At 43.4% G+C, this 19,262-nt stretch overlaps 1 protein-coding gene across 1 annotated transcript in view; it reads right to left on the bottom strand.

Moving 5' to 3' along the window:
- Positions 1-16,234, bottom strand: part of KDM4A (lysine (K)-specific demethylase 4A) — a 46,981-nt gene extending 30,747 nt beyond the window's left edge. Inside the window, exons 1-9 of the mRNA XM_006839669.1 lie at positions 16,072-16,234; positions 14,564-14,739; positions 11,541-11,655; positions 10,173-10,366; positions 6,712-6,761; positions 5,003-5,106; positions 3,632-3,769; positions 2,060-2,307; positions 1,232-1,431 (exon numbers count right to left, since the gene is read on the bottom strand). Coding sequence (XP_006839732.1) covers positions 1,232-1,431; positions 2,060-2,307; positions 3,632-3,769; positions 5,003-5,106; positions 6,712-6,761; positions 10,173-10,366; positions 11,541-11,655; positions 14,564-14,739; positions 16,072-16,209 — 1,363 coding nt within the window. The 5' untranslated portion in view covers positions 16,210-16,234. The remainder of the gene's footprint in view (positions 1-1,231; positions 1,432-2,059; positions 2,308-3,631; positions 3,770-5,002; positions 5,107-6,711; positions 6,762-10,172; positions 10,367-11,540; positions 11,656-14,563; positions 14,740-16,071) is intronic.
- Positions 16,235-19,262: the final 3,028 nt, after the last annotated feature.

The raw sequence follows: 19,262 nt of genomic DNA, 5'->3' as shown, positions 1-19,262 counted from the left end.
CAAACTTGACTTCGGTTGAGTCAGGATAATCTGAAACACACGTACACATACAAACTTGATAAAAAGACGGAGAGGCAAAGTGAAAAGAACATGGACTAGGAGTCAGACCGGCTCTGAATGCTGCCTCCATCACTTGTAGAATCACTCCAGGGCCTCTGTGGGCCTCCAGCTTCCTCCGCTGGGTAGCCTACCACCTATCTCTGCAGTTGCTCACGAAGATTACTGTGGAAGATGGGAGCCTGAAGCTGGTGTGTAGCAGCCAACTCAGTGAGTGGCAGCTGCCATTTCCACGGAAGTCTCCTATAGGAGATGAAGACTCAGCACAGACCTGGCTAACCCAACCTAGAAAACAGGCTGAACTGAAGTCTGCCCAGCCACAGGGGCCCCCACAGCCCTTAGTGCAGCGTGGCAGTCAGCAGACAGTTCAAGGAACCATCAGCAGAGAGATCAATACAAGCCCATCTTGGATTGGAACAAATCTACCATCAACACACCCACCCCAATGACCGCACTAAAACACTCTATTAGACCACACCACTCCCTTTCTGGCAGCACAGTACACTACACGTTGGGTTGCTAACAGCAAGGTCAGTAGTTTGAATTTACCAGTCACTCCACAAGAGGAAAGCTGAGGCTTTCTGCTCCCATAGAGATTGACAGCTTTGGAAGCCTTGTATCACGCCACTGTACGTTGGAACCAACTTGATGGCACACAACCACCACCCCAGTCCCTTTCTTAAAATACAAAGACACAGCTCAAGCCTGTGAGGGTGCAAACTCTTCAAACAACAGACAGTCCCTCCATCATCTCATTCCCATTTCTCCAACCTCACCTCCTGGCAACCTAACTCTCTTCCACCATTACACTCCTAATACTCAAATGACAGAAAATCACTACCAGTTCCCTAAGTAGATGGTGAGGTTTCACATCTCCACTCCCCCTGCTATCCCTCTCTATAATACCCCCTTCACTCTCTATTCGCCTGGAAAATCCCTACTTAGCCTGGATGTTAATTCATTCATCATCTTCACCAGAACCATCCGTATTTCCTGACCTGTCATCACTTTATATTCCCTGTGCTCCTCTGCACACCTCTAAACCAAACTACTCCCCAGACAATACTACAATCATGTACTCTGTCCCCTTCTCACCTGTGACCCTACACTAGGTGAGGTATCTAACTTAGGACAGGTGTTAAGAGTTGTAGGAAAAATACCATCATCAACTCACCTGGAAAGGTGAGACCATCCTCGACTTGTCGCACAGAGCTATGGGTAGGCCTCACAGGAGCGAGGGTGGCCTGGCATTCTGTCATCTCATATTGTCCAGAACTCAGCTCCTCCTTGGGGAAGAGCTCACTCTGAGTCACCTCTTGTGGTATTTCAAGACAAACTCGGTGCCTCTTTGTCCCAATACGGTGTTTGGCTAGGCTGCAAAAAGGAAAGCAACCCTTTGAGAAGCCCAAATATATGTATACCCAGGCATACATTCACACACAACCTAAAGTGGATGGTGGATGGCCAGAGCCTGCCCAAACTGCTTCAAACCTCAGCTCTGCCTCAGTTGTGGGATCCCAGAACGTCACCTCTGAGGCTATCCCATCATCTGGAATCCAGGGAAGCCCCCACCCACCTCCCAGATTTCTTGTAAGGCTTATGAAACAGTATGCAGAGTACATGACCACAGGCTAGCACATTCTTCCTCCTTTTTCTCCTGCAAGGCCCAGGAAAAGTTCTTCTCAGAAGACAGAAACCCTCTGGTTCAAAGACAACACAGGAAGATGTATGTCACACTCCTCCCCTGTCCTTAGCTTCATCCCCGTCACCACATACTCTCCTCTGAAAACAACCATGAAGTGATGGAGCCATGCCCTGACATGTGAGCCCATCCTCCAAGACAAATGCAGTCTTCCCTAGAACACACTCCAACCCCAAGAATTCAGGACCCTCAGCCCCACAGTGTACATACACCCTACTTAAAAACAACTCTGCAAGCTCTGGAAATCACCCAGATACCATTCCCTCAAACAGTCACGGGCTAGAAGAACTTCCAGGTTACCTTCTCTTCAGGTATCCCTCTTCTCCGTCCTCGACCCCTTGCATATCCTCCTCTGGACATTCCTCACTGTTACCAGCTCTTGCGGGCAGTTCACTCTCCTTAAGAAACTCAGCTGCTTCTGGCGTGGGCAGAGTATGGTCAATAACTGTGCTGTCCTTGCCGGCTTTCCAAAGTTTGTACCTTTCTGGCTGGAACTTCCTCACAAACACATCCATGGAGATCTTCACCATATCTTTTCTGCACGAGCACTGCACAAGTAATAGAGGAACCACAGATGAGCAAGCTTTACTGCTCCCACCTTACCCCCAATCCCACCACCTTCTCACAAATGAGAAAAAGCACTAACGTGCCCATGGTTCACAGGCGGAGAGCACAGTGTCCTTGCAGAAGCTTCCCAAAGGGAGGAAGCAGAGAACAGGGGGCAGAGCATGCATGGTGCTGGGCCAAGTCCACCAGAGCACTGATGGAGCATGGTGACCCATCAGAGCCCTGCATCTAATTCACAGGATGGTCAGTACCCACCATCATCTGCTGTCGATCCATGCCAAAACCACACTAGCTGGTGGTCAAAGGCCCAGCCCTGCTATTTGCCTAAAGTCAAAGTAAATCTCTAAAAATTTCTCAACAGAAATCTCCGAGTAGCTGAAGTAATGTGTGGATGTGGTTTCGATGCCTAATGACCAAAGGAATGGCACTCTTGTAAAGCTCAATTCATCTATTTTGTCTTTAGCTGCGCATGCTTTTAGTGTCTTATCTAAGAATTCATTGTTAAAACCTAGATCCTGAAGCATTCCTCTATTGGTTTCTTATGGGTTTAGTTCTCACATTTAGGTCTTTGATCCATTTTCAGTTTTTTTTTGTTTGTTTTTTTAATAGCTGTGGGATAATACACTGGACCACAAAGTTGGTGGTTCAAACCCACCAGCCACTTCTTGCAACCCTATACAGGGGTCACTATGAGTCAGAAGAGACTTGACAGCACTTAACAATAAGGCGCTAGTTCAGCTTCATTCTTTTGTATATGGAGATCCAGTTGTTCCAACACTACTTATTAAAGAGATTGTTCTTTTCCTATTCAACGGACTTAGCACTCTCATCAAAAGTCAAATGACCACAGATGGGGATTTATTTCTGAACCCTCAATTATATTCCACTGGTCTATGTGCCTATCACTAAACCAGTGCCAGGCTGTTCCGATTACTGAGCTTTGTAATTTGTTTTGAAATCAGTAAGTATAAGGTCTCTAACTCTGTCCTTTCTCAAGGCTGATTTGACTATTGCAGACCCCTTGCCATTCCACATAAATTTGAATATTAACTTTTTCATTTCTGCAGAGGAAGTTGTTGGCACTTTTATGACAGGAACTTCACTTTTTATGTCCCAAATCTGAACAATTTCTTTCTCCAATTCTTTATGAAGACAAAATTTGGCACTTTTGTACATTTCTGGCAATTCTGTTTCTGAATTTCAAAAGTTCAAAGAAGTGTTCTGATAACCAACCAGTATTCCTAACAAGAATTTGTTTGACTAGACATTTTGAGTTATAGTGTTAAAGAAATCAAGAGGACTTACCAGGACAGCTTGTTTGCCATACTCAATCCACCTCCGGGTAGCAAAATTTGTAGATTCTGCACAGTTGAAGCCATGATTAAAGCCAGCATGGTAACCATAAGGGAAAGTGATCATAAACTCTCCGGCTTCTTGAGTCACCTGAACAAGAGCAGACATTCACTACATCAAACAGCAGAAAGACTACAGAGGTGGGATTCGGAGCCCCAGCTCTGCCACAACTTAGCTGAGTAATTAAGGATAGGCCACAAAGTCATTTGGGCCTTAGTGTCACCTTCTGTGGACTGCACAGCTCTGACACCTCAGATGCCATGGCTCTAACTACATCTACTCCTCACTTGTCTCACTGACATTTCACAATTAGGCCAAATGAAATAACTATTCGCACTCTTCAGCAAGGCAGCCAATCGGCAGACGCAGAGAGGCAGATCTTTGTGAAGACCCTGACGGACAAGACCATCACTCTTGAGGTGGAGCCCAGTGACACCATCGAGAATGTCAAAGCCAAAATCCAAGACAAGGAGGGTATCCCCACTGACCAGCAGCGTCTGATTTTTGCGGGTAAACAGCTGACGGATAGCCGCACTCTCTCAGACTACAATATCCACAAAGAGTCCACCCTGCACCTGGTGCTGCGTCTGCACGGAGGTATCATCGCGCCTTCCCTGAGCCAGCTCACCCAGGAGTATAACTGTGACAAGATGATCTGCTGCTAGAGCTATGCTCGCTTCCACTCCGTGTGGCCACACCAACAACCTGCCCCCCTAGAAGAAGGTCAAATAAGGACCCCTCTCTGCCGGCTCCCCTGCCACCCACTAGTGGGGTTCTTTTGAGGCCCATGGCCCGGGTCCATCAATAACATTTCACTTTCATTGAACCAAAAAAAAAAAAACACCAACTATTCACCTGTTTTTCACTTAACGACATACATCTGGCAGTAGCAAACATCGAGGCAAGAGTAACACTGGCTGAGAGTTATGTGAGATTGGCTGGGCCATGATTCTCAGCGATTTGGCAGTTACATGATTAATTTGGCAGTTATGTAATGATGTGATCCTCCTGCATTTTCACACTATGCCAACTTTCACATTAACGACTTGGTCTTTGGAACCTAACCATGTGGTTAAGTGAAAAGTGGCTATATTGTTCCAAATTAATATTGTGCAAGGGAGTTTGACTCTCCTCTGGGCATTAGTAAGGTACAGCTGTCCCTCCCTTAATACTCATAGATCAAAATGTTGTTAGAGAGTTCACTCAGCTTTGGCCCACACCTGTTGTGTAGAGTGATTAACAAAAGAAAGATCTTCTGAAAACAGACCAGAAAGGGTGGTTTCTGTGTAAGCCTGAGGACATCTGTATATAAAATCAGCTCACCTTGTCAAAGGGAATTCCATATTTCTTCAGCATTAAAGGAGAAATCAGGGTCATCTTATGCCTGAGAAAAGCCTCACAGCTTTGAGCACTTCCTGGAAAAAAGCCTGTTTAATTGAAAATGGGCATAGGTTAATCACACAACACTCTACAGAGCAGTAACCCAGTCATTTGAGGAGAGCGGACTGCTACTGTGATTTCCAAGGACCCTTCTAGCCTCAAGTCAATGCTAAGACTTGATGAGCCCGCTAGTCTCTCTCCCACATAAGGCATCAGGGACTGAGATCATACAAGCCACCCTCTGTCCTTATAAAGAGCTTTAAAACATTCTAGAACCTTTCTCCACTCCGTTCTATGCGCAATCTTTTGTTAATAACACAGCTACAGGTTAGACTACCCAAGCTCTCTTGAAATAAGTCCTCCCTGTCAAGGTACATATCTATTGATTTCTATGTAAAAGAATCAAAATTTACATATTTGTGGTTTGGGGGAAACAAGAACAGACTCAATCTAACCAATGTATTCTCCATGGTCAAAAGAACTCTGCCTGATAAAAATGAGTACAAGGAGCCTAGATCCAGAGGGTGTGGAGGAAGGTAGAATCTCCACTGAGTAGTATCCAATCTGTCTGGGCAGGGCTGATGAAAGGAGATAGGGATAGCACTCATGTGGCACAATAGTGAATAATTACTATCAGGACTGACTGTGAGGGTTGGAAATGTAAAGGTAGACATTTTGTAGCAAAAGGCGGGGAATAGTTGACTTTGCAGTTCAAGAGCAGAGAGATCCCTAGGACCATCAAGGGAGAAGAGCGGAGAGCGGGACTCTACCCAGAGAAACAGTGACACCAGAGATGGAGGCAGAGATGATGATGTAGATAGATGGAGTGGCTGAGGGCTCTAGACCCAGAGAGGGAGAGGGACTGTGTGCTAACAACCAGGGGGTAGGCTTTGGGGTGTACCCTTTGGTTGGTTGATGATGCATGGAGGGGATTTTAACCATGGCGATAGAATGAATGCAAAGCTAATGTTCTCCTATATAAACTATCACATAACTCACAATAAAACATTTTTTTAAAAAAAGAGTACAAGGCAGCCAAAGGGAGAACCAGTGAGTTTCTTCTCAGGACAAAGCAGGGGACGTCTGTGCTCTCCACAGTTCTGCTAAGATGCCCAATCTGGCAGCCTAGATCATCCACCACTCACATGTCGTGTGTCTTAGTTGTCTAGTGCTACTGTTAACAGGAATACAACTGGGTAGCTTTATCAAGCACACTTTAAGTTTTCTCTTAATTTCGGAGACTAGAAGTCCAAACTCAGGGCACCAGTCCTAGGAGAAGGCTTTTTTCCTGTACGATCTAGAGGAAGGTCCTTGTGGCTTTGAGCTTCTGCTTTTGGGGACTTTCATGCAGCTCAGCAGCTCTCTTCCCCAGCATCCTTGCTACTCTTCCTTGATTGTTTTAATCGCTTTTATAGATCAAAGGAGATTGACTGGAGACACACTCTACACTAATCCTGTCTTATTAACACACAGCAAAGACAATCCATTCCCAAATGGGAATATAATGACAGTCCTAGAGGTTAGGATTTACAACACAGTTTTGGGAGACCCAATTCAATTCCTAATATGTGGGAAAGAATATGACCACATTTTCGAGCTACCAGTGTCGCTCGCAGGGGAATCCAGACTGGTGTTTGGAGAAGACACAGTACCTTTGGCGAGGCGCTCCAGCCGTTTTCCATGCTCTGGGGGGACAGAGTACCTGTAATCACAGAAGATCATTGGAGCCTGAGCAGGGGTCAACACAGGAGCTGAGGGGCTTGTTCCCACTCTCAAGATAGCTTACCTTCCAAGCACAAAAACTACAAAAAAATCTGCAGAAGTGACATATTAGACTGTTGGGGCAGAGGAGTGAGGAGCCGACACCTAACCAAGTATGAGGGAATTTAATTGATGTTCATTTAACAAGACATTTATTGAATACTTATCATGAGCCAAGATTTATGATAATTTAAGGTATGCACTGAATGTTTCTCTCCTTTGTGGTGGTGTTCATGTACAAATTGTTTAACAAAGAACGGTGGCATGCAGAGCCTGACAGACACCTAGCTGGAGCAGAAGAGAGAAAATACGGAGAGCTAGTGAAAATGGATTCCTTTAACACCTCTGGTCCTGTATATGCCAAGGAATGCAAGTTCCCTTCTCCCTAACACTTATACTGATTACTCAATGATGAATTACTCTTCTAGCCACTAAGTGTCCAGACACCACAGAACTCCTAAGAAAAAACCCTCAGAGTATTTAAAACTTGTAAAAAACTTAAAACTTTGTACTTTAAAACTCACAATAACTCTATTTTGACCTTTGCATTGAAAGATTATCATACAGTAACAACAAAACTTTCCCCATCCCTAATAGCTTCATTAGCAAGGAGAGAAAGATGAGGCTTTCTGCTCCCTTGAAGAATTAAAGGCTGAGAAACTCTATACAGGGTTACTGTAAATCAGAACTGACTCAACAGCACTTACAATAACAACATAGGTCTACATAGGAAGGGATAAGAGAAGGGTTCCTTGGAGGAGGGGATGACTAAGCTGAGACCAACAATAAGGAGGCATTAGCTAGGTAGACTGGTGGTAGGATTCGTGAGCGGAACTGCCTCTGGTACACAGAGGAAAGGTGGGTGCAGCTGCGTTTGTCCAGACCCAAGGATGAAAGCTCAGTGTGTTTAGGGAACTGTAGGGAGATCTCTACACGGGTGCTGTGTATGAGGACGAGAAATGACTGGTGTGGCTTAGAGGGTGACATGGGCAGGTCATGAGGAGGCTTGGAAATTAAATCCATCTTCATTTTCCTTTCTTCTTAGGAAACTGTCTTTTTGACTCTGTGAAGACCCTGTGATGATGCTCCATTTCCTTCCCTAGGTGGCTGGATTTGGAGGATCTGCAAATTTAGCTTTTGTTTCTTTACCATTGTTTACTCCAAATTCCCCAACACTGGATTTCCATTTTCATCTTGAGAGAAGGCTTTCTAATGATTACATAAATACTTTAATCAAAACTAAACCCAAGCCACTGCCATCGAGTCGATTGCTGCTCATAGCGACTGTATGGAACAGAGCAGACTTGCTCCCTAGGGTTTCAGAGACTGTAAATCTTTACAAAAACAGACAGCCTCCTTTCTCCTGCTCCACAGAGCAGCTGGTGGGTTGGAACTGTCAACTTTGCAGTCAGCTGACCAGTACTCAATCTACAGCGCCACACCAGGATTCCTGTAGACCTATGGTGGTGGCAGTAGTTGTGTGCCATCAAGTTGGTTCTGACTCTGTATTAACCCTCTATAGGGTTTCAGAGGCTGAAAATCTTTACCGGAACAAAAAGGCTCATCTTTCTCCCATGGAGTGACTGTTAGATTCAAACTGTGGACCTTCGGTTAGCAGCCCGACTCATAACCCACTGTACTACTAGACCTATGCTGTTGTTGAGTTGGTTTCGATTCACAGTGACTGTAGCAGCTACTAATTCTCCATCAGAGCCTCTCTCACAGCGTGTGATCATTCTCTCACACCTTTCACTTTCCATCTCCTAACCAGTCTTCCAGCTGTGTGGGGGCAGGTATCCCATATCTCCCTTATTCACCATTGTTATCTATAACACCTTCATGAAAATGCTGAGATTGACAGACGATCCGCCCAGGGAGAAAAGAACATACAAATCTCAGTCTCCCCAGCTACAATGGGAGCATCGTGGAGCGCAAGAAGTATATGTTGAGTAGCACTGCATTCTCGATGTAAAAGTAAATACTGTTGGTTGCTATGGTTAAACGCTGTGGAGTGCTGACTCATAGCGACTCTATATGGGGTTTCTGAGAAGCGGCTGGTGAACTTGAACTGCCAACCTTGTGGTCTGGCAGTTCAACACATTAACCCACAGTGCCACCCCAAGACTACAAGTACACACTACTTCTCTACAAATATTTTCCCTGAAGAAAAGAAAACTTTATACCATCTGAAAGAGTGACTCTCATTTTGGAAGTCTGCCTCTAAAAAATTCCTCAGGCCTCTTCAGAAACAGAAATTAGAAAGCTGAGGGGCAGCATGGAATAGCCCCTTTGGCTCTCAGCAACTCAGCCAACTTCTGCTTCCACACAAAGGATATTAAGAAGACCTGGTGGCATAGTAGATTATGGTCAGCAGTTCAAACCCACCAGCCACTTAGAAATAAAAAGATGAAGTTGTCTGCTCTCGTTAAGACAACCTTGGTCAGGAGTTCAAGGCCCTGTGGGCCCAAGCGTTGCTGACCGTCCAAACCATAGGCTCTGAGGATCAGACTTTAGTCACCTAGCAGACATAGCAAAATGTCCCTTATCTGATTATTCAGTTATGCTGGTTAGTAATTCCATACATGAGCCCTGGATACCCACAGATAAATTTAAAAACCTTCCCTAAAAGCCAAGACTGTAAATTCCAAAAAGGCAAAGTTTTTCCCAAAAAGAAAAAAAAGCTAAAGAGGATAGAGAGAAACTCTTGTTAACTGATGGTATGTGGAGGGGATTATAATCAATGTAATGAAACAAGGTGTATGATTGGATGTGAAACCAATGATGTGCCCTGAAAACTTTCACTCAATCGACAACAAAAACCTTAAAAAAAAAAAAAGAGTTACAACCTTGGGATCCTAAGGAGCATTTCTACCATGCTAGAGGGTCACTAGGAGCTCTGGTAGCATAGTGGTTACGAGTCAGGCTGCAAACCTCAAGGTCAGCAGTTCAAAACTACCAGCCATTTCATAGGAGAAAGATGAGACTTTCTGCTCCCATCAAGATTTACAGCCTCAGAAACCCTATACAGGGTCGCTATGAGTTGGAACTGATTCCACGGCACATAAGCACCACCAGCAGAGGGTCACTATAAATCAGAATCAACTCAGTGGCAACAGGTACAATGGTATGAAGTGCCCTGCTCTCTGAGGCCTTGCTACGCAAAAGATGGTCGAAGCACCAGAGCTCCAGCAGCATCTCCTCACTTGGAAATGTGTATGAAATGCAGAATGTCAAGCAGGCTTACTGAGTCAGATCTGCATTTTAACAGATCCCCAAGCAATTCCTACACATATCAGAGATGAGAAACCCTTATCATTACAGTGCCCCAGTGCCAACTGCTGGCTGACTTTACCAGGACTTTGGCTCTCCGAAATGCAAGTAATTGATGCTGTACAGATCCATGTCTTCGGTATGCCAGGCAAAGGATGTCTTCCACATGCCAAAGTATAGGTAGGGGGTATTCACGCCCTCAATGGTGATCCCACTCTCCTTTTCTACCAAGTCCAGGATGGTTCTCAACCGACCAATATTCCACTCATCAACATGCTGCAAAAGGAAATGACAATCCACTGCAAGTTACACCGAACAATAACCAACCAAGACGCTAAACATATAAACCAGAGTAGGTCACACGAAAGCTGTGGAAGACTGTCAAACAGCATGGGCATCAAGACCGCAGCACCCCTCACTCACTTTTCACACCCACCACCAAAAGGCAAATCCCACTTAGTGAAAAGTCACCAGTATAGGGAAGATGCTACGGAAATGACACCCACTCTAAACCCCAGAAGGAAGTTATTTGAATTGAAATCAAAGAAATGGAAATCAAAATAGGAAAGAACTCTTAAAGAACCACACACACACACACACACAAACAACCCCACAAGAATTAACTATTCCAATTTTGTGGCTTTTCCATCCCCAATTTTCACAGGTCAGTGCCTTCAGTTAAAGTCTACAATTGTCATCCAAAGCCTTTTCCTGAGTTGGTAAGTCCATTCAGCCCTGCTTTTTTACCTTCCCACCTCAGATTATATGAGCTTCTTCCTGCCATTCATCCCTATAAATGTGATTTCCAACCACCTAGGAAGGCTGTCACCAACAAACCTGGTATTCATTTTTTAAAGTCCTACCTTCCAATTATTTCCAAAAACATTAAAATATATCTGAGGAATAGTTCTTGAATTAATTTATCATCTTTCACAGACAGTTCCAAATAGTCCCCTGTTTTGCCATTAGTAAGGCATGCCAAAAGACATTACCTATCACATAACACAAGGCAATTTTTTAAAATAGCTTTTTCACAAAATCTTGAGGGATTCTGAAACTCTAAACATGCTTCTCTCCTTGAATATAAACTCTTTTTCATTAGTCAGTGATCTTTTTTCCTGCAGAAACCACATTGTCTCTCATTTTCTGTGATCCCACCCTCTCAAGAACTCCTCAGCTACCACCCACAGATTATGCTAACAGCCCTTGAAAAGAACACCACATCATTCAATTCACATGTACAGTGGGAGAAATAGAATTCAGTCACATGTAAAAATACCCAGAATTAAGTGAATACACTGCCATCAGCTGCTGATAGATCATTCAACTCTTTCTTCACCCATTCACCACACAGTTTTTAAGTGCCTACTATGTACCAAAGCCTTATCAAAATGATTTTCTGCCACAAAATCATCAAAATGCTGCACTGGGGGTTTCCAGTGACTCTCACCTTTTCATAGAGTGTGCCATTCACATCTGCACCATAGATTGGGGGATTAAATGTGAGGTTTTTCCAGTATTTCCGCTCAAGCTCTTCAAACTCACTATAGCGTGGGGTACAGTACCTTTCAAAAAGCAAAAATGAAAGATTATCCACTAATGAGGGATTCAACTCATTAGGCATGAATCATATAAGACAGAATACCCTGGTGTAGGAACAGCAAGACATCTTAAATAACTTTGACCTTCAAGACTGTAAGCAACTCCCTCAATATCCCTTCTCTGGGCCTGAAGGCGACAATAGAACCTCAGATTTAAACACAGCTTCCTTAGGATAAACAATATCCTCAACTTTCTAAATAGATTCCACTTAAATTACACCCTGCAACTTTAGACACAGAGAGGGAGAGGGGCTGTGTGCTGATGACCAGGGGGCATGCTTGTAGCGTATACCCTTTGGTTAGTTGATGATGCATGGAGGGGATTGTAACCATAGCAATGAAACAATATACGATAGGATGAATGTAAAACTAATGTTCTCCCATGTAAACTATCACATAATTCACAATAAAACATTAAAAAAAAAAACAAAAAAAATTACACCCTGCTAGATTGAGGAGCATCCGAGCCACCTGGGAGAAATGGGGCTTACAAACTTGTAAGAAAAAAGAACTATGAGCCCGACTATATCCACAGCCATCCCAAATCAGCCACTATGTGAAAATGCAGTGGCCGCTAATGGCATTCACTTCCCTGCACCAATATAAAGGAAGCTGCCCCAAGAGGGCTCATTTCTGTTTCATTGCTACAAGTCCAGCACCCTGTGCAGTGGCCAACATTCAACAAAAAATCCTTCCTAAAAGATATTATTATGTGGGGCGCTGTGGATTAATGCGTCAGACTGCAAAACCGTTTGAACTGCAAGGTCAGCGGTTCAAGTTCACCAGCTGATCCTCGGAAACCCTATGCAGGGTTGCTATGGGTCGGAATCGATTCAATGGCACTTAACAACAAGTGTATCGATCCAAACGTATTAAATGTTATGCCTTTATTGTTGTTGTTGTTAGGTGTCATCGAGTCGGTACTGACTCAGAAACGCTATGCACAACAGAACAAAACACTGCCTGGTCCTGAGCCAACCTCACAATTGTTGTTCTTGGGGAACCCTACATTATATAAACTGAAATATGTAGATCTATATAGCTATCCCTTACCTCCAACAGATCTGTTAGTTTTTTGTTGTTGTTGTGAACTATATTTTTCACATTTATTGACAAGGGTTTATTTACAACAGAGAATCATGATGAAGGCATCTTGGGTAAAATGAGAGTAACAATCATTAAGAAAACCCCGCACATAAGTCTTAATGTCTGTGCCAATCATTTGCTTGCTTACTTGATCTTACAGCCTTTCCCAGTCCCTCTTGGCTCTCCTCTATTTCCCTCTCTCATCTGCTCTCTGGCTTTCAGGAGCTTTGAACTCTAAGTGACACTGGCTGAAGACTGCAAGGTTGGAGGGGAGGAGAAGCCAGGGTAGTTCTCCTCTCCTGTTTCCTACAGTGTCTCCAGCACCATTTACGTTTCCTCTGCGACTTTATGTCCTCCAGACTCTCCTTTTCTCCATAGTTCCAGCATTTTCTTGGTGGCCTCAACTCCTGAGTTCCAGTAACACTGCCTCTCCTCAGCAGCTTTCTGCTGCTCACCCTCTCTACGATGTACTACCATCCTCTGTGGCTTTCTGCTGCTTTTTTTTTAAGCAGATCTGTAATCAATATGGCTTAATTTTTCCAACAGATCTGTTTTTTAAACTTGGATTTTTAACTACTGGGTTTTATTACAGTTGCCTGGACATGCAGACAGAAATCAAGGTGTTACATTTCAGGGTGAAGGAAAATAGGGTGAATTTCAAATTTAAAAGAAAGGAAAAGCTCTTCTGAAAGAAGGAAAAGTCTAGCATATGCTAATAAGAAAAAGCAAGCAGGGGGCTACAGCCTGAGTGAGAAACAGATATAGCACAGACACGTGACACAGATGTAAGAAGAACACAGCCTTCCATCTACAGAGGAAAGCACACTTCTCCATGCCTTTACATAATTCCTCACATTGTAAACAGGGGACAGCAACACAGATATTTTAAGAGTTCGGTTATTAATAAAATTAGAAAATAATAATCTCAATCAGAATTGTGGTGAGTCCAATGGAAAGAAAGTAGAGAACAGCAATACAAAAAGCAAGACCTGATGAGAGAGACTGAAAAGCAGGTGAAGCGCCACCCCCAAAGGAAGAACACTAGCAGGCTAAAAGAGCTCTGTCTCGGGACTCCTTCACAGTGAGGGCGTAACTTGTCTGACTGGCTGAAATCAAGACCAAAACAACTCCAAAAAGAAGCAAGGGAAAAGGGACGAATCCTTGTGGAAACTCAAAATTAAGAAGTAAACATGAAAGAAGATTCCAGAAAGAGGATTAAAAAAGATCCACCAGAAAAGAATGAAGGAAACACTAAATTCATCATCTGTGAATCTTGAAGTAAAATGAGTTAAATATTAGAAGCAGAAAAAAAAAATAAGAAGAAGAATGTGCAGATTACAACCAGTTTAGTAGATTATTTGCACTTTGTTAATGTTGGAGGCAAAAAAAAAAAAAAAAAAGGAACAGCAACTAAGTGTATACTGAGGAGTTTCAGCATGAGTGAAGACAGATGATCCAACTAAGGCCACTGCTGGATAACCAAGACTATCGGCAGAAGCTCCTGAATCCTCTCCAACTTTCTTCTTTGCTACTTACCAATTTATCAGAATAAGAAAATGATTCTCCCCTTGATGGAAAAATAACAGGACAACTTTTTATAAGAACATGGACAGGTTTAGGCTGTGACACAGTACTGAGAGAAAGAAATGCTCCCATAAAATGCAAATAAAGGACAGACGCTAGAGCTGAGGAAACTGTTCTTCAGGATGGTCATGCGTTTGGAGACAGCTCTGAGGGTGAGATGCTAGGTTCTATGACAGGTAGAGAGTGGTGTGTTTTCACTCACTTATCACTATTGGCTATCTTGCGGAACTCTCGAACAGTCATGGCCTTCTTCTGTATGTTGTATTGGGTAAAGAGGCCAGACTGTCCAGTCACCAGCTGTTGGATAGGGGCAGGAATGACCAGATCATCAATATCATCATAGGAGGTTCGTGGCTTCCACTCCTTTGGAGGAACAACCTGTAGGGAACACAGGAAACAAAGAGATGGATAAGAAATTTACAAATCCCATTAGAGTCCAGCAAAGTGTGTAGGTTGTTTGCTATCCAATATAACAGTCAAGTTTTCCAGAAACTTACCATGTCTTTAAAACACTCACCAGACACTGAAGTAACCCTGCCATGCTAACTAACCCTGATCCAGTTCTGCCACTAATTGGTTGCCTAGTTTCAATGCCCTAAGGTAATACTTGTCAATCTAACTACAGGACTCTCTCAAAAAATAATTAAAAATACTATTTTACTATACTCTTACAATTGCGAATGACACTTCAAAATATATACCTCCTAAAAGCTTTTTGTTTGTCATCCACGTAAATATATTACCTATTCAGTCAGCAATAGTAATAATTTAATAAGATAATTAACATGAGAAAAAAAAGAATGAGTTGGATCCATAATGGATGCACAAGAAGAAACATAGGAGAAACTTTCAAAAGTCCTGGAAAAAATGGTATTAAAAAGATAATGAAGTCAAACCACACACATACACAAACAAAAAACAACAACTGAAAGTGCTGTTTCTACCAGTTATACAATATCAGCATAAGTGTAAAGATGGAAGTATCTAAGCCTTGGCGGAGGTGCCGACACCCAAAGACTATTCCTCAGTTTTATAATCAATGTTGTTGCTTTCTTTTGTTCAAATTCAAAAATATACAGACACAGGGTAGAAAATCCAAACCACATGAGACAGCCAAGTAGAATGCCTCCTTCTGTAGCTGAGTCCTCTGGCTCTGAGTTTCTTGAAGATCCTTCCAGAAATGAATTCATTTTATTTATTTACGTGATTCTGACAGAACATATTTTGGGTTGATTTGACTCAGGAGAAAAAAAAAAACTAAGCTAACTCACAGGAGGAAAAAAACTGTACACACCAACTTCAAATTTTAAGGATCAAAAGACTCGTGTTGTCTGGAATTCCTCCTTAGAAGAAAGTACACATGGAAAGTCAAGTCTGAGGGTACTCAGTGACACTGAAATCAGAGTCAGAGACTTTGGATGACCCAAGTGCTCTGTGACAAGGATAAACAAAAAAAAAATCACAGCATCTGTCCTGGAAACACTGGCTCTTTACCTGCTTTTACTGACAATTCTAAGGAATTCTCCTCCTTCCTCAAAGCACTGATTCTTCTGATATCAACAAGACGAATTAAACTTGTGAACAGGACTGCATACACTCATCACCTCACCTAACTTTTTGGTAAAACCCAGTTCTTCTGGCCTTCACTTAGAAGAAATCACATTGCTGCCCTCTGTAACAAAAGCCACATTGAATGATCCCATCCCTTACCTTGGCCAGACCAGCACGATGAGCTCCTTGGGATTCAATGTAAGCAATGTAGCGACTGAAGTTCCGGAACTCCTCCATAGTTGGATAAAAGGTCATTATTCGAGCACTGGGATTCAGGGTTTCTGATTCAGAAGCCATTTCCCTTCCTTTTTGAGGTCACTTTGGTGTTAACAAAATCTGAAGGAATATATTAAGAGCTTAACGTTACATAAAAATGTAACCAAAATTAAATGCTGGGGATATAAATACTGAAAATAATCAAAGAGGATATAGAAATTCTGAAGATGCAACAAGACCTCACAGTTGGATTCTACCTCTGGAAAAGTTAAACTTGAAATATAGACAGAAAAAGTTCTGTCTAAAAGAACCTGATGTATCAAAACTGAGTGTATTCAAATCTCATTTGCATGGAGACATTGTTTCATCTATAAAAGGAAGAACTGTAATTATTCCCTGGCTAGTCCCATCTTACAATAAGGCTGCCCATGTTTAACCTTTTTATCTTCTCTATTTACTTTCTTGTCACACCTAGCTAATCCTTTCACAGAGTTGTTATTAAGTGCCTTAGAGTCAGTTCCTACTGATGGCGACCCTATATAGTGTTTCCAAGGAGCAGCTGGTGAGCTTGAACCTCTGACCTTGCAGTTCAAATGGCTTTGCAGTCTGGTGCATTAACCCACAGCGCCACACCAGGATTCCCTTCACAGAGTTTTTGTTGTTGTTATGTGCCGTGGAGTCGGTTCCGACTCATAGCGACCCTGTATAGGGTTTCCGAGGCTGTAAATCTTTACAGGAGCAGAATGCCTCATCTTTCTCCCGCGGAACAGCTGGTAATTTCGAACTGCTGACCTTGCGGTTCACAGTCCTATTCATAACCACTACGCTACCAGAGCTCCAACTTCACAGAGTAGTAAACATAAAGTACAAGCAAATTTTAAAAGCCACCTGTTGTTAAGTGCCATCAAGTCGGTTCTGACCCATAGCGACCCTGTATAGGGTTTCCGAGGGTATAAATCTTTACGGGAGTAGAAAGCCTCATCTTTCTCCCGTGGAGCGGCTGGTAGTTTCAAACCGCTGACCTTAAGGTTCGCAGCCCGATTCGTAACCACTACGCTACCAGAGCTCCTAAGGGCCAACAAAATTCCTGATCCTTAAGAAATGTTAGGTGGTTGCAAGCTTACAAAGTTTGTTGTTGTTAACCACCCAGTTGGTTACCACTCATAGCAGTTCCTACTCACAGCTACTGAAAAGCAGCTGGTGTGTTGGAACCACTGACCTTGCGGTTAGTAGTCCAGTGCTTATCCTATATATAGCACTACAACCAGGACTCCTTACAAAATTTGAGAGTTAAAAAATACTTTGATATTCGTATCATGAGCTATGACTCTGAAAACCCTAAATTGAAACCGGAGATCTAGTATGGTGCCACAGGATACACACTGGAATGCTAACTGCAAGGTATGTGGTTCAAATCCACCAGTCATACATTGGAAACCCTATATAGGGTCTCAGTGAGTCAGAACTAACTCCACATTACTTAACAAAGTGAAACTGTTCTCACATCTAAGCCAAAATGCAACTTCAGCAATGCTTAATGAAGTCAAGCTAGAGACCAATTTAATTGCACTGTACCCAGAACTCAAAGGACAAAATAAAAATAGGCAATAAACTGGCAATACAGGGCAAACTTCATAACTGACTGCAGAAAATGAAAGAAAGACTTTGTTTTGCGTTTAGAGGAGGCCTTCAGCTAAGTGGGTGCACTAGCCATCCTGTGGTAACACAAAAGACCATCTCAACTGAAAAGGGACAAAGCATACCAGCTTAAAGGAGTCTGTTTAGAAGCAAAAACCATCAAGACCTCTAATGAAAGTCCTTGCCAAGGGTCCAGCGATTCCTGTTCCCACAATCTGGGAACCAAAGTCATGGCAGCTCTGTTCCAAGAGTTACATTGACCAGAGAGCTCAAAACAGATGAAACTGTTCTTATTCTACCAGTAATCTAGTAACAGATTGGGGAGAGAGAAGGGACAGCTGGGAGAAGACAAGTTCCACTCCCAGCATCCCTCAGGCTTCCATCCTACCAAAAGCTCCATGTGTTCCTAGACAGGTTCTTTCCACACACCTTGTAGAAACTTTGCATACCAGGAATACTACTATCCCCATTTTACATATCAGGAAATTTGTCCCTGGTTCTGAAACACACTGCTTTTGCTCCTCCCATTACTAAACGCTGCCTACATTCTATTCTCCACCTGGACTACATTCTTTTGAAGAGCAAGTTCAAAAGTGGTGGAAACGGAAGTTTTCAGGATCCTCTTTTAAAAAATAAAGAAAATCATCGGTTTACAGAAAAGATAATCAGTGTTAAGATTTCTCCTCAGTCCTTGGAATGGGCCCCCTCAAGCATTCATCTTTGTATGCCTAGAACCTAATACAATGCACAGCACAGCGTAGGTACCAGGTAACTGTTGAATAACTGATCTCCCCACGTCGCCCTAGTTGCTCCTCACCATTCCTCGACCCCAGGGTTCCCTTCCTGCAATCGATTCCCTGACACCTTCCCTCGCGCATCCAGTAACAAAGCTTGGTGGGTCAAGAGCACCAGCTCCGAAGTCAAAACAACTCTGCCTACAGATCTAATCTCGCCCATTCATTAGCTGTGTGACCTTGGCTACAGGAGTTATCTGAGTTTCAGTCTTCCCACCTGCAAAATGGGGATCCCAACCCCCTGCCCTACAGGGTTGCTGTGATTAAGTCTGATGATGCAAGCGAAACGCTAAGCTCTAGGCCCGGTACACAAGCACTCAATACAGGTAGCTGTTGCTAACAACACTTGGCATCCGCGCCCCCTTCCCTCGCAGCCGGTCCCGCGGGCATCGCTACACAAGTAACTCCCCCAGACCACTCCCAAGAGCCCCGAACCTCACCGCAAAGAAGTACAGCCCGTCCCGGCACCGCCACTTACGGGAGTGAGGCCCGACCGCAGGAAGAAGAAAATAAGGCCTGGTAGGCCCGCCCCCCTTCCCGACGTCCATTGGTCAGAGCAGATTAGAAAGGGCCAAGCGTAGGATCCATTTTGAAAACTCCTACTTCTATTGGTCGAAATCCATGCCTATCACGCACCTCCGAGGGAGTCCTCGCCCCTCCCCCACCTAGGTTCACGGTCACGCCTACAGCAAAAATAAACCT

Source organism: Chrysochloris asiatica, unplaced genomic scaffold (genome assembly GCF_000296735.1).
Source record: "Chrysochloris asiatica unplaced genomic scaffold, ChrAsi1.0 scaffold00026, whole genome shotgun sequence".
NCBI lineage: Eukaryota > Metazoa > Chordata > Mammalia > Afrosoricida > Chrysochloridae > Chrysochloris > Chrysochloris asiatica.
The sequence above is the reverse complement of the archived record's forward strand: the minus strand, read 5'-3'. Positions and strand labels throughout refer to the sequence as shown.